Genomic DNA, 16446 nt, shown 5'->3' with positions numbered 1-16446 from the left:
TCCTTATCCATTTCTTTCTTCATCTTGTTCCTTTCTTTTATTTCCTGTTTTTATTTTGTCTGTCGACCACCATGTCTCCTTTCCCTTTGCTTTTGTTTTCCTGCATACCTCAATTGCTGTTTCCACAAATGTCTGTCTTAAATTGTCCCCCTCTTCTTCACCACTTCGTATTTCCATGTTAGGCAACTTCCTTTTTATACCATCTTGGAATGCTATTCTTTAACCTCCTCCAATTCCAAATCCTGATCTTTGATTTCTTAAATACACTTTTAGGGATTTTTACTTGTTTTAATTCCACAATCAATAATCTATGATCACCTTCCATACTTTTACTGGAGATTATCTTCGTATTCATGACGCAAACTTGCCAGCTTTCCCGATTTAGGTGGGAGACTCCTGATTCGACAGATTTTCCCGTCTCTTGATTATTCTATTTTTTCTCCTGATTTTAACTTATTCTTTGGTGAACTTCAAACATTTGTTTTCAAATCCTGCCATTTCAGCTTTTTTATGCTAGTAGCCGGAAGTCCTCTGCTCATTGGCCTCTTTCAAAACAAAATATCGACGTTTATTAATGCGAGAAATGTGCGCGAATGTGCAATGTTTATTGAAACCTGTATATCGCAACGCGTACATCGATTGTAAATCTCTCGTTCTCGTGTGCTATGTTCGAGTTCGTTCACATCAGTTAAAACTGAAATAATAGATAAAGAGGTTCAACCTATTCAATACAAAAGAATAAGAAATGCAGTGATTACATTCTTATCAGTCTAGTCGCTTCCATCCTCTTTGGTCAATTCTAGAGACTAGTCGCTTTCTTAGTAATTTAGTGACACAATTTCAATAATGACTAGTGACTTTTCGAGAGATTTTAGGAGCCATTTGGAGACAATTCTGACTAATTTTAATTTATCCCAATATACATAAAATAATAGTTTTGTCTGTACATTGCTCAGAATTTAAAAAGAATGATATTTCTGTACCGGTCGTGACAATAGTAACAGGGGGAAATGCACGTTTTAATTTTCCGTAATTTCTGTCTGTATGTACGTACGACGCAGACTCATCACGAGAAAATGGCCGAAGAGAATTTAATGAAAATTGGTATATAATGTCGGAGAATAAGTCACTACAATCTAGGCCATAAATAATTTTATTCACGCTGAGTGAAATGGTAGTTTAGGGGAAGGCCTAAAATTTTAATTCTCATATTTATTTTATTATTGGCCCTAGCGATAAATACTACATAACTAAAGTTGTATACTATTAAATTTTCTATCAGTTGTGTCTTATACATTCTTACCGTACTGGCTATGATAACAGAGATATTCATGAATTTGGATTTTTTTGCTAAGTCCATATCAGCGCCGAGGTACGAGAAAATGGGTGAACAGAATTTTATGTAAAGTCAGGGAATAACGAACTACAGTCTACGCTATAAATAATTTTATTCACTCCGTTTGAAATGGTAGTTTAGGGGAAGGTGCCAAAAATTTAATTTTTAGTTACCTATATTACTGGGGCCTATTCCACGAACGAACTTTGCAACTTTTCACTTTGCACTTTTCAGTTCAGATTTTGTTCCACCATATCTTTTCAGATTTAGCTTGCAAAGTGAAAAGTGAAAAGTAAGGAATCTTTTCACTTTTCAAGCCTGTTATGTTCCTCCATTGGTACAGAAATGCAAAGAAATGAAGTGAAAAGTTTTCATAAATCTTGCAAAGAGATGATTCCCTTTTCATCTGTTAATTAACAAGTATGTACACTAGTTTCTCAGCGTAGAATTTGGTTTAGTGATATAAACGCATTATGACGAGAGCTTTTATTAGCATCAAGTGAGGACAGCGATGAAAAATCCAATAAGAGAATGTACAAAGACGGAATTCATTTCCATAACCTCACTTCGACGGACTTTCGCGAGTGATATCGTATTACCCCAAAACAAGCTGACTATATTCTTGAAATGACCGGTCATTTATTGAAACATGCAACAAAAAGAAGTAAATTCCTTTCCGAAAAAGAACAAATTCTTATATGCTTACATTGGTAAGTAAACGGTGCCCAGCTGCACGGTGTAGCACCAATGCATGGGACATCAAAATCAATTATTTGCAGAACTGTTACCAAAGTCGTAGATATTATAGTAATTGTAATAATTCCTAACAGTACATTTGCCTGATAATCCACATAATATAGCGACGGGATTTCTAATGAAGGGTGCATTTCCTTCTGCGTGCGGATGGGTTGACGGTACTCTCGTTAACATTGATGTGTCATCATTTGAGAGGTTATTTTAAAAGTTGCCGAAAAGGATGTCACGTTTCTCCTTGACAACTTCCATCACAGCCAGCTTCTTGTAATAAACTTTCTTTCCCATGATAAAAATACTTTAACGGTACCACAATTATACTGTCAAGTTCGCCGCGAAAGTAAAGCATTAAAAATCGTAGAGTATTAGGCCTACAGTTTGTTCATGGAATGAACTCGATCTGATCACTCATTCGCAAAGACTTATCACTTTGCGAAAAAATTGAAAAGTACAACCTACATCATGGTGGAACAGAAAGACTTTGCACTTTGCAAGAACTGAAAAGTGCAAAGTTGCAAAGTTTGTTCGTGGAACAGGTCCCTGGTCATATTGAAAAAGTACTACAGAAGAAAAGTTATAGAGAATGCAATTTCTGATTAATTTATGTCTTATTCAGTTTTGCAAGGGACAATTCTCATGATTGATTCGTATTGAAACTGACTTAAGCAAATTATCACAAAAATAATTCATTCTATTATCACCACCTATTCAAAACAAGCCATGTGCTACGTGGATGCAATTTACATAATACAATTCTCAGGGACATGTTTTGCCCCTTGTTAAGGGCATCATCAGCCTGTAGGTAACCTTAAGGTCAAATGTCTGAAACATTATCTATTCATACATGGATTACTAATCCATCACATCTATCACAGCCAGCTTCTTGTAATAAACTTTCTTTCCCACGATAAAATACTTTAATGGTACCACAATTATACCGTCAAGTTTGCCGCGAAAAGTAAAGCATTAAAAATCATAGAGTATTAGGCCTATACAGTTTGCTCATGGAATAAACTCTATCGGATCACTCATTCGCGAAGACTTTTCACTTTGTGAAAAAATTACTGATCCATGTATGAATAGATAATGTTCCAGACATTTGACCTTAAGGTTCCTACAGGCTGATGATGCCTTTAACAAGGGGCGAAACATGTCCCTGAAAAGTGTATATAGTATTATGTAGATTTCATCCACGTAGCACGTGGCTTGTATTGAATAGGCGGTGATAATAGAATAAATTATTTTCGTGATAATTTGCTTATTCAATTTTACTGTTCGGACTATAATAATATTGGTGGTGATGCTGATTAAATTTTGAAGATGATTATAAGAATGAGAAAGAAATCATGAAGGAATAATCGCTTGAATAACAACAGAAGAGGGAGTCATGAGAGAAAGGACGACTCACTTTACATTAGATGCTCTAATATCACAGATTCGGAAGAAAACTAAATGCGAAGGCCTCCAATATAGAAAGCTCATAAAATTGAACAACAATAACATTACATTGGCCATTGTTTGTTGTGATGTGCTTTGTGTATTCTGCTGCCATTTATCTACAATACAATAGATGGGATTACTGCTACGTTTCGAGTATAACAGCCTGCCCGAATATTGGCGGGAAGAAGCTGGGGAGTGGGGAGTGAGATCTCTCTCTTCTTTAGCATGCCATTCCTCTGCTTCATAAATTTTCTGATACTACTGGTACGTAATATACTGGATCATCATAGTATTCCAGCTATTCAATCCCTACTCTGAGGTAGTGATTTAAATGAGCAGTGTGCACACTTAAACGGAATAATTACACAGGAGTGTTCGCGGCTGTCTGTAGCCGGGTCATTCTAGCTCTGAAACTTTGAACTGTTAAATCGACACCGTAGTACTTTAATATGCTTACAATATTGTGATTTTTTATTCCACATTTTCCACATTTTCAATACAATTGGTTTCATGTTTCGCTTGAATTTCAAGCATCCTCAGCCTATGTAATCATCTCAAGGTTAAGACCTGCCATATTTGATTTGCTTTGACAAATTTGTGCTTAATTATAATTCGAAAATTAAGTAATAAAATATATAAATATAGGAATATGTGACCACATTAATAGTTTAACAATATGAATGACTACACTAAAATTGGAATATCAGTTACTTCTAAAAACATTGACATCCAAAACGGAGTATCTTTAAATGTTAAAAATTTGGCTAAAATTTTCTCAAAGTTCTAGTTTATTAAAAACAATTGTAATTTGACTTCTATGTTAAAATTTAATTATTGTTAAAACTTATTGGTGTCTGAATATTTAAAATCTTTGATACATTGGAATTCAGCTTCAGGTTTTAAATTGTGAGGCTTGCTACTGTAATTTAATAATTTTGAACAGTAAAATGTTGAATTAGGTAGTTTTGTCGAACTAGTCTTGTTCTGACAGTCAGATTTTCCTTTGGTAGTAGTTTGTATTTATGAGAGTTAATCCAAAATCTTGAGGTGTTTGTTTCTTTCATAATATTTGAATGATGGTGCATCCCTTTGACTGCTACTACAAAACCTTGTGGAATTTGTTACATTACGGTGAAATTAGTTACATGTAACCATAGTACTTTTCGCTAAAAGTGAGAAAATGTGCTGTTTTAATTTTATCGAATATTTCATATGAGAGCATTGCTTTTAATCGCGACATTCATACTGGAGTCATTGTAATGACATGTTGACTTCAGTTGGGAAAACTATAAGGACAGTCTTTCTGAGAATTACATAGCAAAGCACAGGTACATCAGCTAGTTATTTGATCCAAATAGCATTGCTCTTCGCATAATCGTGCGGGCGCTTGATGCAATATATTAATCTACGCATTTGCTAAGTAATGGTATCTAGGTGTATGACTGATTCAGACATGTGGAGCATGAGTTCATACTATTTTTGGTACACTTATCAAAGACCAATCATCTCACTCACATACTACAGACCTTATATTTGCAATTAGAATGGTAATGGAAAAATACTGGGAGAAGAACAAGCCTTTATTTCTAATATTTTTGGACATTGAGAAAGCATACGACAGTGTACCAAGGGAAAGAATTTGGCAATGCATGAAAGAACTTCAAGTGCGAGACAGCCTCATAGACAAAGTGAAAATGTTGTATAGTGGGAACAGAAGCTGTATTCAAGTAGGATGTGGTTTGTCGGACTGGTTTGAAACAAAGAGAGGAGTGCAGCAGGGCAGCTCATTGTCACCACTTCTATTTATTATTGTAATGGATGTAGTAATGAAATCTATTAAAAGGAAAGAACATGGAGATATCAAAGCCTTCACATTTGCAGATGATGTTGCGATTTGGAGTGACTCAGAAGAGGAATTGGGAAAGAGAATACAAAGCTGGAATGAGGAGTTTCAGAAATATGGTTTAAACATCAGCAAGACCAAGACGGTGGTGATGAAAGTGTATGGGGAAGGAGCAGAACCAATAGTCATGTTAAATGAAGCTGAATTGGACAGCGTTCCAGTTTTCAAATACTTGGGTAGCGTTACATCAAATGACAACATAGCAAAACATGAGGTGAACAATCGAATCAATAAGGCAGCACAATTTTACCACCAGGTAAGACACCTGCTGTGGGATGAGCAAATACCCATGAAAACAAAAATGACATTGTACAAGTCCTATTATACACCAATTCTTACATACAGTCTCGAAACCACAACACTGACCAATAGAGTTAATTCCAAACTTCAGGCAGCTGAAATGAAATCCCTACGCACTATGACCCAGAAAACCAGGAAAGACAAGATTAGGAATGAGAAAATTAGAGAAGAAGTAGGAATAGATGATTCTCTCCTCAATAAGATTCAGATATCAAGACTGAAGTGGTTTGGCCACATGAAGAGGATGACAGTAAACAGAACTGCAAGGAAGGAATTTGACAGAAAGGTAGAAGGAAGACGACCCGTGGGAAGGCCACGAAGGAAAAGGATAGATTTAGTTAAGAGCGATGTACTGCTGAGAGGTCATGATTGGGACAAGTTGGTGGAGGAAGAATGGTACAAGGACAGGATGAGATGGAGGAGGCTCATATACCACACCCGGGAAACTGGAGATGGTTTAGGATGATGATGATGATGATGATGTAGCCACATATAGCAACTGTCAGGCTTTGAGACAATAAGTGTTATAAATATATCGTAGTATTGTATCGCACAAGACATGTAGAATAAGCAATTTTGACCAATTGTATCACCTGATTTTTCCTGATTTTCAAATCAAAATCTCCTGATTTTTGGTTTTTGTAAAGATGACAGGTATGATGACGTACCTTCCCAATTCTCGATCTGTTATTATAAAAACGATGAGTGTTCCATACTGTCCATCCCAACTATATCGGCTGATCTTATGGCTATTCCTCTTCATAAACCATGTATTATTTATTATCAGGTTATTTCTGATGCAAAAGTCCAACAGTTTCTCTCCATCTTCATTTCTATCGCCATAGCCATGTGGGCCCAGAACATTTTCATATCCCATTCTATCAGTTACCACATGAGCATTCAGATCTCCCATTATCACGATCACATCTCCAACAATATGTGTTTCCAGTTCATTGAGGAACCCTTCTTTTTCTTCCACGCTACATCCTGTCTGTGGAGCATACGCCTTATTATCTTCAGTAGTTCCTTATTTACATGTATGTGCATTATTATAATTCTTTCATTTACATACTCAACTTCAGCTATTAGTTCGACATTCTGATTCACTACAAATTCCACTACATTTCTTTTCTCTTTACTGTTACCCATCCAGTACAAGGTGTACCCCTTTCTTAGTTTCTTCAATCCTTTCTCTTTTACTTCACTTAATCCCAGGATGTCGAGTTTGCGTCTCTCCATTAGGTCAATCAATTTATTTTCCTTCCCATTCACTGTTAAAGTATTTATTGTTCCAAGTCGGGTTTTGTTCTCTGATCTAACACTTGCACGAATATCAGGATTACCATCAACTATGCAACTGTAATCAGATACTTTTCAATTCCATTTCCATTTTTAAACTTCCATCCGAGGCTTGTATTGTAGTTGAAAGCAAGTACAAATGTACTAATCTGCTGACCTGCTAAGCCTAACGCATCTGAGGATTTTCTTTCGGGGTTTACTCCCTTTGCCTTTGAAGAGAATTTCCATTGAAAGAAATATTCTTATCTGTGGGCAAGTGATGCTCATGCTTAGCCATACGAAGGTTATGCCGAAAGTCTTTAGCAGTGCGTAAACCGTAATTCTGAGGACAATGGGATTATTTACATTTGAAAGAGCAATGTTTTTCGACATTGGAACGTGCGCGCGCAACCCCTCCTAGTGGTAGTTCCTCCACAGCGAGGGAAGAAAGCACAGGCAGTGCCGAGTCCGAAACGGTGCGAGATAGATCTGCCACGCTGCGATTTTCGAGCAATGATTTTTTATGATTATAAAAAGAAATTAAGTGCCGAAGAATGCCATTCTTCTTTGCTCTGCGTTTTTGGTGAGGCTGCACCTTCTAGAGCCACAGCTGGAAATTGGTTTCGCGAGTTTTCAAGGGGTTGGCAGTCAACTGAAGATGAACCTCGTCCCGGTTGCCCAGCAACAGCTGTGACTCAAGAAAACATTGATGTTATGAGGGAAATGATCAAAGCAGATCCACATCTTCCATTTTGTGACATTGAAGGGACCTTAAATATTGGGTCAAGAGCAGCGCAGAGCATCGTTCACGATTATTTAGGCCTTATCAAGAGATGTGCCCGTCGGGTGCCACATTCCCTGACAGAAAGCCAAAAGGAGGATAGAGTGGACTGGTGTCATTTCATGCTAGAAAAATTCAATGGAGGGCAGTCCGAAGACACCTACAATATCGTCACAGGTGATGAAACATGTGTCTACCATTATGACCCTGAAACGAAGAGACAATCTTCAGTGTGGTGCTTACCAGGAGAGGAACCACCCACAAAAGTTCCGACGAAGTCGGAGCTCCGGAAAGAAGAGGGTGGCAACGAAAATGGGGCATCTCACCTCTGTGACCTTGGACACACATTGTACAGTCAATGCTGAATGCTATGTGAATGACTGTGTTCCCAAAGTCCTCGCCACTTGGAGGTCACAGCACCCAAAGTCCAAGGGCGGGCACCTTCTGCTACATCACGACAATGCATCTGCACACAGGGCTGCCAGAACAATGGACTTTTTGGAAAGGGAAAAGTGCGAGTGTTACCTCATCCCCCCTATTCACCTGACCTGGCCCCATGTGACTTCTTTGTGTTCCCTAAGACCAAGGAAAAAATACGTGGGCAGCGGTTTTCGTCAGATGAAGAGGCCATTGCAGCGTACGAGAGTGCACTAAGTGACATCCCAAAAGAAGCTTGGACTGAAACATTTTCTAAGTGGTTTCAGAGAATGGAAAAATGTATACGTGTTAATGGAGAGTATTTTGAAAAGTTGTAATTGTTGTTTCGCAAATAAAATATTTTTCTCACACTCTGCTAAAAACTTTCGGCATAGCCCTCGTATTTGAGATGTGTAGGAACAAAAAAGTTGAATAGCGCTCGGGTTGCGACAATCAAGGAATTGGATGAAAGATACTTCTACCTCCTGTCCCCTTCAAATTTGGCATAAAAGTAATATTTTAATATCTACGTGTGTAAGAATATTATTTCATCAGCAAGGGCGGAAATTTTCCCCAATTGCGTGTCACCGAGAGATGAGCTCGCTCGAAACCGGAATTTCCAAGCAAGGCGAGAACAGTGGATTTTTTTGTGTGTCAGACTGCCAGCTGCTTGCCACATGACCTACAGGGAGGAACCAAGGCCGGCCGATCGATATGATCAAGGTCGTTCTACACCTTACAGTATTCCAATAGAAATGTATCAGCTTATCAGGTGCAAGTCGTTGACCAATCACAGACGATTACGGCAACACACCCTCATCTTAAGACAATTATATAGCGGTGTTTACCGAAGGAACTGCTTCTTTGTGATTTGAGGTTTTCTTGGGTCTGCACCTATATCTTTGATTTGAGCTATTTTTGACTGTCTTGGAATTCAACGCCGACGTACACATTGCAGACATTCTTGGGTTCGATCATTCGGCAGTACAGACTCATTACATATTCTAGATCTACAAATTTAGCAGATTTACGGAAGAAGATACGTATTATTCATCGTGTGTGTGTGTACTGGGCACATCTTAAAACTTATTTGTCAGTTTCAGCTCCTTCTACTTGGGAAGAAAGAAGAGGAAGACTACGTGCGGATCGAGACAAATTCAAGATGCCAATACATCAACAAGAGGAAGTCTACTACTATTCCATGTTCGTCTCGCAGCTACAATGGTATTCTAAAATGTGAGGCAATTTCTGACATGGAGGAGACGGTGATTGACGGTGGGTGACCTACCTCATGTCCAGGGTCATTGGCCGAAATCCAGTTCCATCAATCACTTAAGTATGATATTATAATTTATATCTGTTCACCTTTGTAAACACAATGTAGACATAATGCTTCCTTATTCATTTGGCATAATTTTCTTCTAGTCTTACAGTAGTTTGCTATTTCATTTCTTCTTTCCATGGTGCAAGGTAGTTAGCTATTGTGTGTGAATGAGTATTGGTTTCTATTAGTTAGTGTTGAATGAGTGTCTTCGATATTTATTCTGACTGTCCCAATTCCACAGTATAGGAGTGATTTAAAATAATTGACCTCTCTGATAATAATAATAATTTAATTTTGAAATAATTTGTAAATTAATTTTGAAGCCATGTGGGGCAGATTATCGGTACGTTTCATTACGTCGAATTTCCCTAGACGTTATTACGATCTTTACGTGGATTTCAAGCGTGTTAGTGTCATCTGGTAACTTTATCAAACTTTAGCTTACACGGATTTGTGATCTCGCACATTTAATAATAATAATAATTAAACTTCATCACGGGTTAAATATGGAAATAAGGATCATGAGTGTAAATATTGTTTGTTCTTGTGTGAAATATTAATATGTGCTCTAACAGAGTAAATATGAGCCTGGAAGACGGCCGAATCTTGACGGATCATTTATTATATTTGTTATATTTATGGACGTGGGAATGGATCAGTTATGATGTGTTTGACTTGTGAATCCATTTACTGAGTCTCATGTGAAGAGAATATGTTGTTGAACATAATTTCTTCGAGTGGAGCACGTGTTAGAGCCATGATGATAATAATAATAATAATAATAATAGTGTTGTAACTCATGAACCATAAACGCGTATTTTATATTTGACCTGCGTTATGTGCGTTTCTATATGATAATCTTCCGATGATATCTATCACCGATATTTTCATGAACATCGTTGTTGAACCTAGTTTCTTTAATTGAGTGATAATCCTAACATCATAACGTTCCTAATTGTTGTAATGGTATATCTTTAGCCGATACCGTCATCAGAAATTTTCCATGACTTAGATTAAAAATTAAATATAATAATCAAGGACTAGAAATCGTCATAAATATTATAAAGTGTTACCATGTACCCTACTGTGAATGTTGTATGTGTGATTAGTCATTATCTCTATGAATTGTGATATTTCTCATGACTACAATTTGACTCGATCTCTTGTTCGCTGCGTGTGTTCTGATTAATATATCGTTATTTGTGTTGCTCACATTTTGTTGAGAAGTAAATCTTTAGTAGATTTTATTCCAAAATGAGATAGAGTAGGGTTTAATGTCTTAGAAAAAAAATGAATAAGCAAGGGTCATGTCCGAGGACAGGAGTCACGAACGATTTATTGTAAAACCTACAAAGCTAAAAATTCTCAATGAGTGTAACATTGAAGAAGGTCACTGCATTAATTTATGGAATTATTATGGAAATTTTTGAGATGATAATTACGGAGAAAATTTTCATTTTATGAATTTAAAGTCTAAGGAAGACATGTTGAATGGAATTTTGACAGGAAAATTTTATTTTAAATTTTTTCTCATTAAACAGAAAAGGGATAATTTAACCGCTGATGATTAATGAATCAAAGAATTATTTATTAAAAATTTTAATTTGAAATTAATCCTGTTATCATTAGAGAAAGGACTTCTCATAAATTACGTTTATTATTTTATTTTATTAGATGTAGGCTAACATTCGTATGTATATTTACAGAAAACTATATCAGCAGAATTCTGGGAAGAATAATTCCGTTGTAATGAAAATACCAGCAGAGAAGATAATTTAAAATCCAAGATTTTGTTCAATTTTTAAAGTTTGTTGTTAAGAGTGCTTAGTTGTAATAAATGTTAAAACCTTATATTTAGTGTTAATTTTATTGTCGCTAGTCCTTATATCTATCCCTGCCCTTAAAATTTTTGCAAAGCCAGAAAACGAACAGTCTGCGACTGAGACTCTCGTTCTCCGGCTGAGTAGCCAGGTAAGAAGGGGGCAGTCCATTTCCAAACCAATATTGAAACTTTAAACGATGTATAGTTAAACACTGGCTGAAAATTGTTTATGCAATGGAAGACCGTGCACAATTTAGACGTTGTTGTCTAAGGCTTAAAATTAGTCATCGTTTCTGCAATTGGCCCAATCTGTCTTAGTTCGTTATTTTCTTGCTTGCCAATTCTATGGATTCTGTCTATGTGTGACAGACTCAAATTTACATTAATCTGGGGATTCCTTAATGCCAAATACTCTCACACTACATCGATGTTGGTATTGTACCGTTTAGTTTAATTTCATGTTGAGCTCATTTTCGAGTTTATTTACCTTTGATGTAATATCTTTCTTTATTTCACCAAAGGGAAACTACCTCGCTACCAATTTTCTCAGTATGCCTAGGCCATCTATAGCAACAGCTGATGGCAGAGCTGTTGAGGATTATACAAGTCTTTACTGGGTAAGTTGGCTGTGAGGTAATGCATAGCTATGAGCTTGCAACTGGGAGATAATGGGTTCGAACCCCAATGTCGACAGCCCTGACAATGGTTTTCCGTGGTTTCTAATTTTCACACGAGGCAAATGCCGGGACTGTACTTTCCGTCACCATAGGACCTATTTGTGACGGTGCAACACAAAACAAAATGTACAAAAGAAATCTTCGGGCTGAATACTCAACAATGTACATACATACATACATACATACATAGGAAACCTACATCCTTTTCAACAACTACATGTCTAATCTATTCAAAGCTAGAATAATGCAACCAGCATACAAAAAAAACTTAAACTATATAAAATTCTCACCTTCTTATTACCGATGTGATATTTGATGTCATGGGGCAAAATTTCCTTATCAGTTTGAATACTATACACTTCCAGAGTGACCTTGAAGTCATTATACAGATTGAAGAGCTGCAAAGGAGCATTCCATACAATGCTCTGACCATGTCGAAGGTTCCCTGTAGTAGCAGCAAGCACTGGCGTTATCAACACCTGTTCTTGAGAGCGCACCAAGCACACGAAATGGTAGCATGTATCATCTGTAACAAATATACAAGAAAATAAAATTTATGAAATACATTACACTACAAAAGAAGTATCAAACTAGGCTATAATGGTTGATATGGACTCCAATTCAGCTAAATAAAGACTTTGGATTTAAAAAATTGTCCACTTCTTGTAGTCCTAAATTATTTGATATTTTGTTTCTGAATTGTGAGCAGCAATGCAAGACACAAAGGAAATGAAGTATGCTATAGGGTTTATATAATACATATAACTTGTAAGCTTGTGAGTCTATCAAACATACAATACTTACAACACGATAAAATACCTGTAAAAATGAACAATTATTCAACAAATGAATGATGATGAACAGGTATTTTATAGTGTTCTATTCATGTTTGAGAGACTGAAAAGCTTATAGGTAAGTTATATTTAGTGAGTTGACACTGAAAAAGAATGACTTCATTCTTAAGAAATGTATAAAATACAGAACCAGTTCACTGCAGGTGTAAGAATGAAAGAAGATACCAAAACCATCAGAAGTCCGGTTGGGATAATCCTGCTCTTTCAGGTATAGTCTAATATTTCTCAACACAATATCTGATAATCATTTATGGAATACAGACTACAGAACACTCGCCATGAACGGACTGATTACCAGGCGCTGCTCAGTTAGATGCCCGTTGTAAGTCACAGTTGTATTAAACAGTGCCGAACGTCAAAGGGACATTTGACGGAACTTGTTTGAAGAAACAGAGGGATAGGGGAACTTCTCTATTCAAAATACAATAACTGCAATACCACTTTCGAATGATAATCAACACAGCCAGCGTTCCACATTGACATTTTTGCTAGAAGCATTCTATGTACTTTTAGAGTCCAGACACTACAATGGACAAGAGAAGTTTCCCTGAACTAACACGAGATACTTTTAAATCAACATAGGAGTTGTTTCTAATAACCACATTGTCAATTTGAACCAAACTGAAGCAAGAAGATTACATGATGTACCAGGAAGGCCTAGGTCCTGGCACATATAAATTAACAACTTTATTTCCAGCATATAATTCCATTCCAATACGTGAACAGCTGTGTGAAAGAATGTTCTAGTACACACCACACTTCACGAGCAAGTCAAGCAAGGTCGAGTGACGTCACCGCCGCTGCAGCTTACGTCCCCTACCGACGTTTTTGACTGTTTTCATTAACTTTTTAACGCCTGGACCGATTAAAATAAGACCAATGCTAAACTGTAGCTAACATTATGGAAGTAAAACCCTGCAAATTTCAAGTCAATCCGTCCAGTAGTTCTCGAAATATAATAATTTAATGTTTGGGAAGAATGAACACCCCTTCGTCACCTGATTCATAGCGCCGCCCACCTGGCGTGTATATATAGGCCACTGGGCCAAGGCCATGGAGAGAGCAGTCTGACCTGTGCAGCGAGTACAGTCTGTCAGTGCCGAAAGTATGCTCCGTCGCGACTCGCGAGGACGTAGTTATGACCATGATCGAACGCCGTTGAACTAGTACCATACGTGAAGTTCCAACACGCCGCGACGATGGTAAAATTCTAGACTTTTGCGTAATATAACATTTGTGAAATTATTAACTGAATAAGACCATAATTTGGAGTGAGAATTCAAGTATCCGATATTTTACGGACTGGTACACTGGTACACTTTACTAATTTCGTGTAATTGTGAACTATGACGATATCTTAAATTATCGTGTGTGGCAAACGGAAATCATAATTTACGACAACTTTAATCGTTCTAGGACACATTCTTTTAAGACAGCATAACAGTGAACTGAGTGTAACCTTATTTTCTCAACATTTGTTCCATAACAGGACAAGAATTTGCTATTTTTCCCAGTGAACTTTCTCGATCTTCTTTCGATCAACACTATAATAAACTCAGAGAACATTAAGAACTTTTCATAGTTATATTAAACAATTCAGTGTTATATAAACACGACCATAAAATCACCTTAATCTGCCAACAACAATTGTTGAAAGACTGTTATGAAGACTATTGCAAATTACATTTTCAAGTGTTTGAACAGTGCTTAATACTTCACAATCATATTTTCAGACGTAATCAGTGATGATTATGAACTGTGTTTTGTGCAGCAAGGACTGTAAATATTAATTTAATATCGTAAAATTAGAGTTAGAACAGAACTGTGTATCATGACAGTGAGTGGTAATAATATCCGTGATTACTGAATTTAATAGTGCCAATTGAACTTCCCGTGTGCTAATATCACCTCCAAGAGCGACGGAAATCTTGGCGAAATACTACATCCTGCTACATCGAACATCATTTCTTCATCTATGGTACCCATCGAGGGATGTCGACGGGGTCTCTTCACGGAACATCGCCGAGTTCGAGTCTTCACCCGCACTCCGAGGAATGTTCCAGACACCAAGTCTCCAACTTCAACATTCGTAAGCAGATATTTCTATTCTGAGTGAGTAATTACAAACTGATTGACTTTTACCAAACAGTTAATCCAGTACAGTGATATTACCAGTGCTTCGTGTGAATAGTATTCCATAATTTTCTCGTCATATCAAAGAAGTTCACATTTTGTGATAAATTTATTTTCAAAGTTAATAATTAATTCAAATTCACGTTACCTAGATAAACTTTAGGGTTTTCAAGTGCTTTATTATCATTCCTTTCAATTCAAACAAACTGAGAGACACTCAACAAGAGTTTATATATTTTATTCAACTTTTTCATGATAAGTGTGTGTGTTCATTTTTGTGTGATTTAAGACTTAGAAAGACTGTAGGTGCAAAATTGATATTTTTTTCCCACAAGATTTAGAAAGACTGTAGGATATTAATATCCCATGGAGGAGTGATATTTGTTCTTGGTATTTTCAAACTGACTTCAAGAAGATCACAGTATAAATCTTTAATTTTGACAAATATTGACGATAGGTTTGAATTCTCCAGTAAGATTGAAGGGTGATATATCTTTGGGTATTTTAAATAAATTTTATAGAAAAAAGTATAACCATCTATTATTCGCCCTGCGATTCTATCCTTCTCCGTATCAGCTCCAAAAACACCGAACACTACCTGAGATCCTTCCCATGCTCTAAACCCACAATCATTTCCTGGTACAATACTCTATGATAGACATAGCACAATGTGCTTTTTTTTAACATTTCATGTATCCATTTCTTCTTTAACAAGTTGCTTTACATCACACTGACACAGATAGATCTTACAGTGACGATGGGATAGGAAAGGGCTAGGAGTGGGAAGGAAGCAGCTGTGACGTTAATTAAGGTACAGTCCCAGCATTTTCCTGGTGAAAATGGGAAACCATGGAAAACCATATTCAGTGCTGCCGACAATGCGGTTTGAATCCACTATATCCTGAATGCAAACTCACAACTGTGTGCCCCTAACCTCAAGAGTAACTTGCTAGGTCACATGTTTTTTTATCATTTTACTACTTCATTTCTTGAACACATTTCATAGCTTTTAAAATGTCATTTCAGTGTTTTGTAATTGGTTGAAAACGGCCTAATAAGATTAAAATATGTACCAGAAATTTTTATATGACTAAGTTTAACACTTAAATTGAGTGTTAGTCCTTTTATGTACTGAAATGTGGACCGTAAACAAGAATTCTTTAACCCTACAACAATTGGGCTGAGCCTCTGAGTCCCAGCAGTATGAAATTTTGCAATTACCCCAAGGCCTCAGCATTCATGGCTGGTTGTCTCTGTACCTTCCGATAATGGTCATAGGAATGCATTTGCAGTTCTTATCCAGGAACTTCAACAGTTAATCTATTTCTGTCACATGTGCATAGCAGCAGAATCAGCCCCCGACCGCTGTTGTACCTAATTCAGTCCAACAGGCTGACAAGGCTATTTTCTGTGGTTTAAATGTCAAAG

General features: G+C 36.8%; 1 protein-coding gene across 1 annotated transcript in view; it reads right to left on the bottom strand.

Moving 5' to 3' along the window:
- LOC136875936 (anillin-like) overlaps positions 1-16446 on the bottom strand; it is a 332763-nt gene that overhangs the window by 80563 nt on the left and 235754 nt on the right. The window contains exon 17 of the mRNA XM_068228263.1: positions 12322-12557. Coding sequence (XP_068084364.1) covers positions 12322-12557 — 236 coding nt within the window. The remainder of the gene's footprint in view (positions 1-12321; positions 12558-16446) is intronic.

This window comes from Anabrus simplex, chromosome 6 (genome assembly GCF_040414725.1).
Source record: "Anabrus simplex isolate iqAnaSimp1 chromosome 6, ASM4041472v1, whole genome shotgun sequence".
Lineage (NCBI taxonomy): Eukaryota > Metazoa > Arthropoda > Insecta > Orthoptera > Tettigoniidae > Anabrus > Anabrus simplex.
The sequence above is the reverse complement of the archived record's forward strand: the minus strand, read 5'-3'. Positions and strand labels throughout refer to the sequence as shown.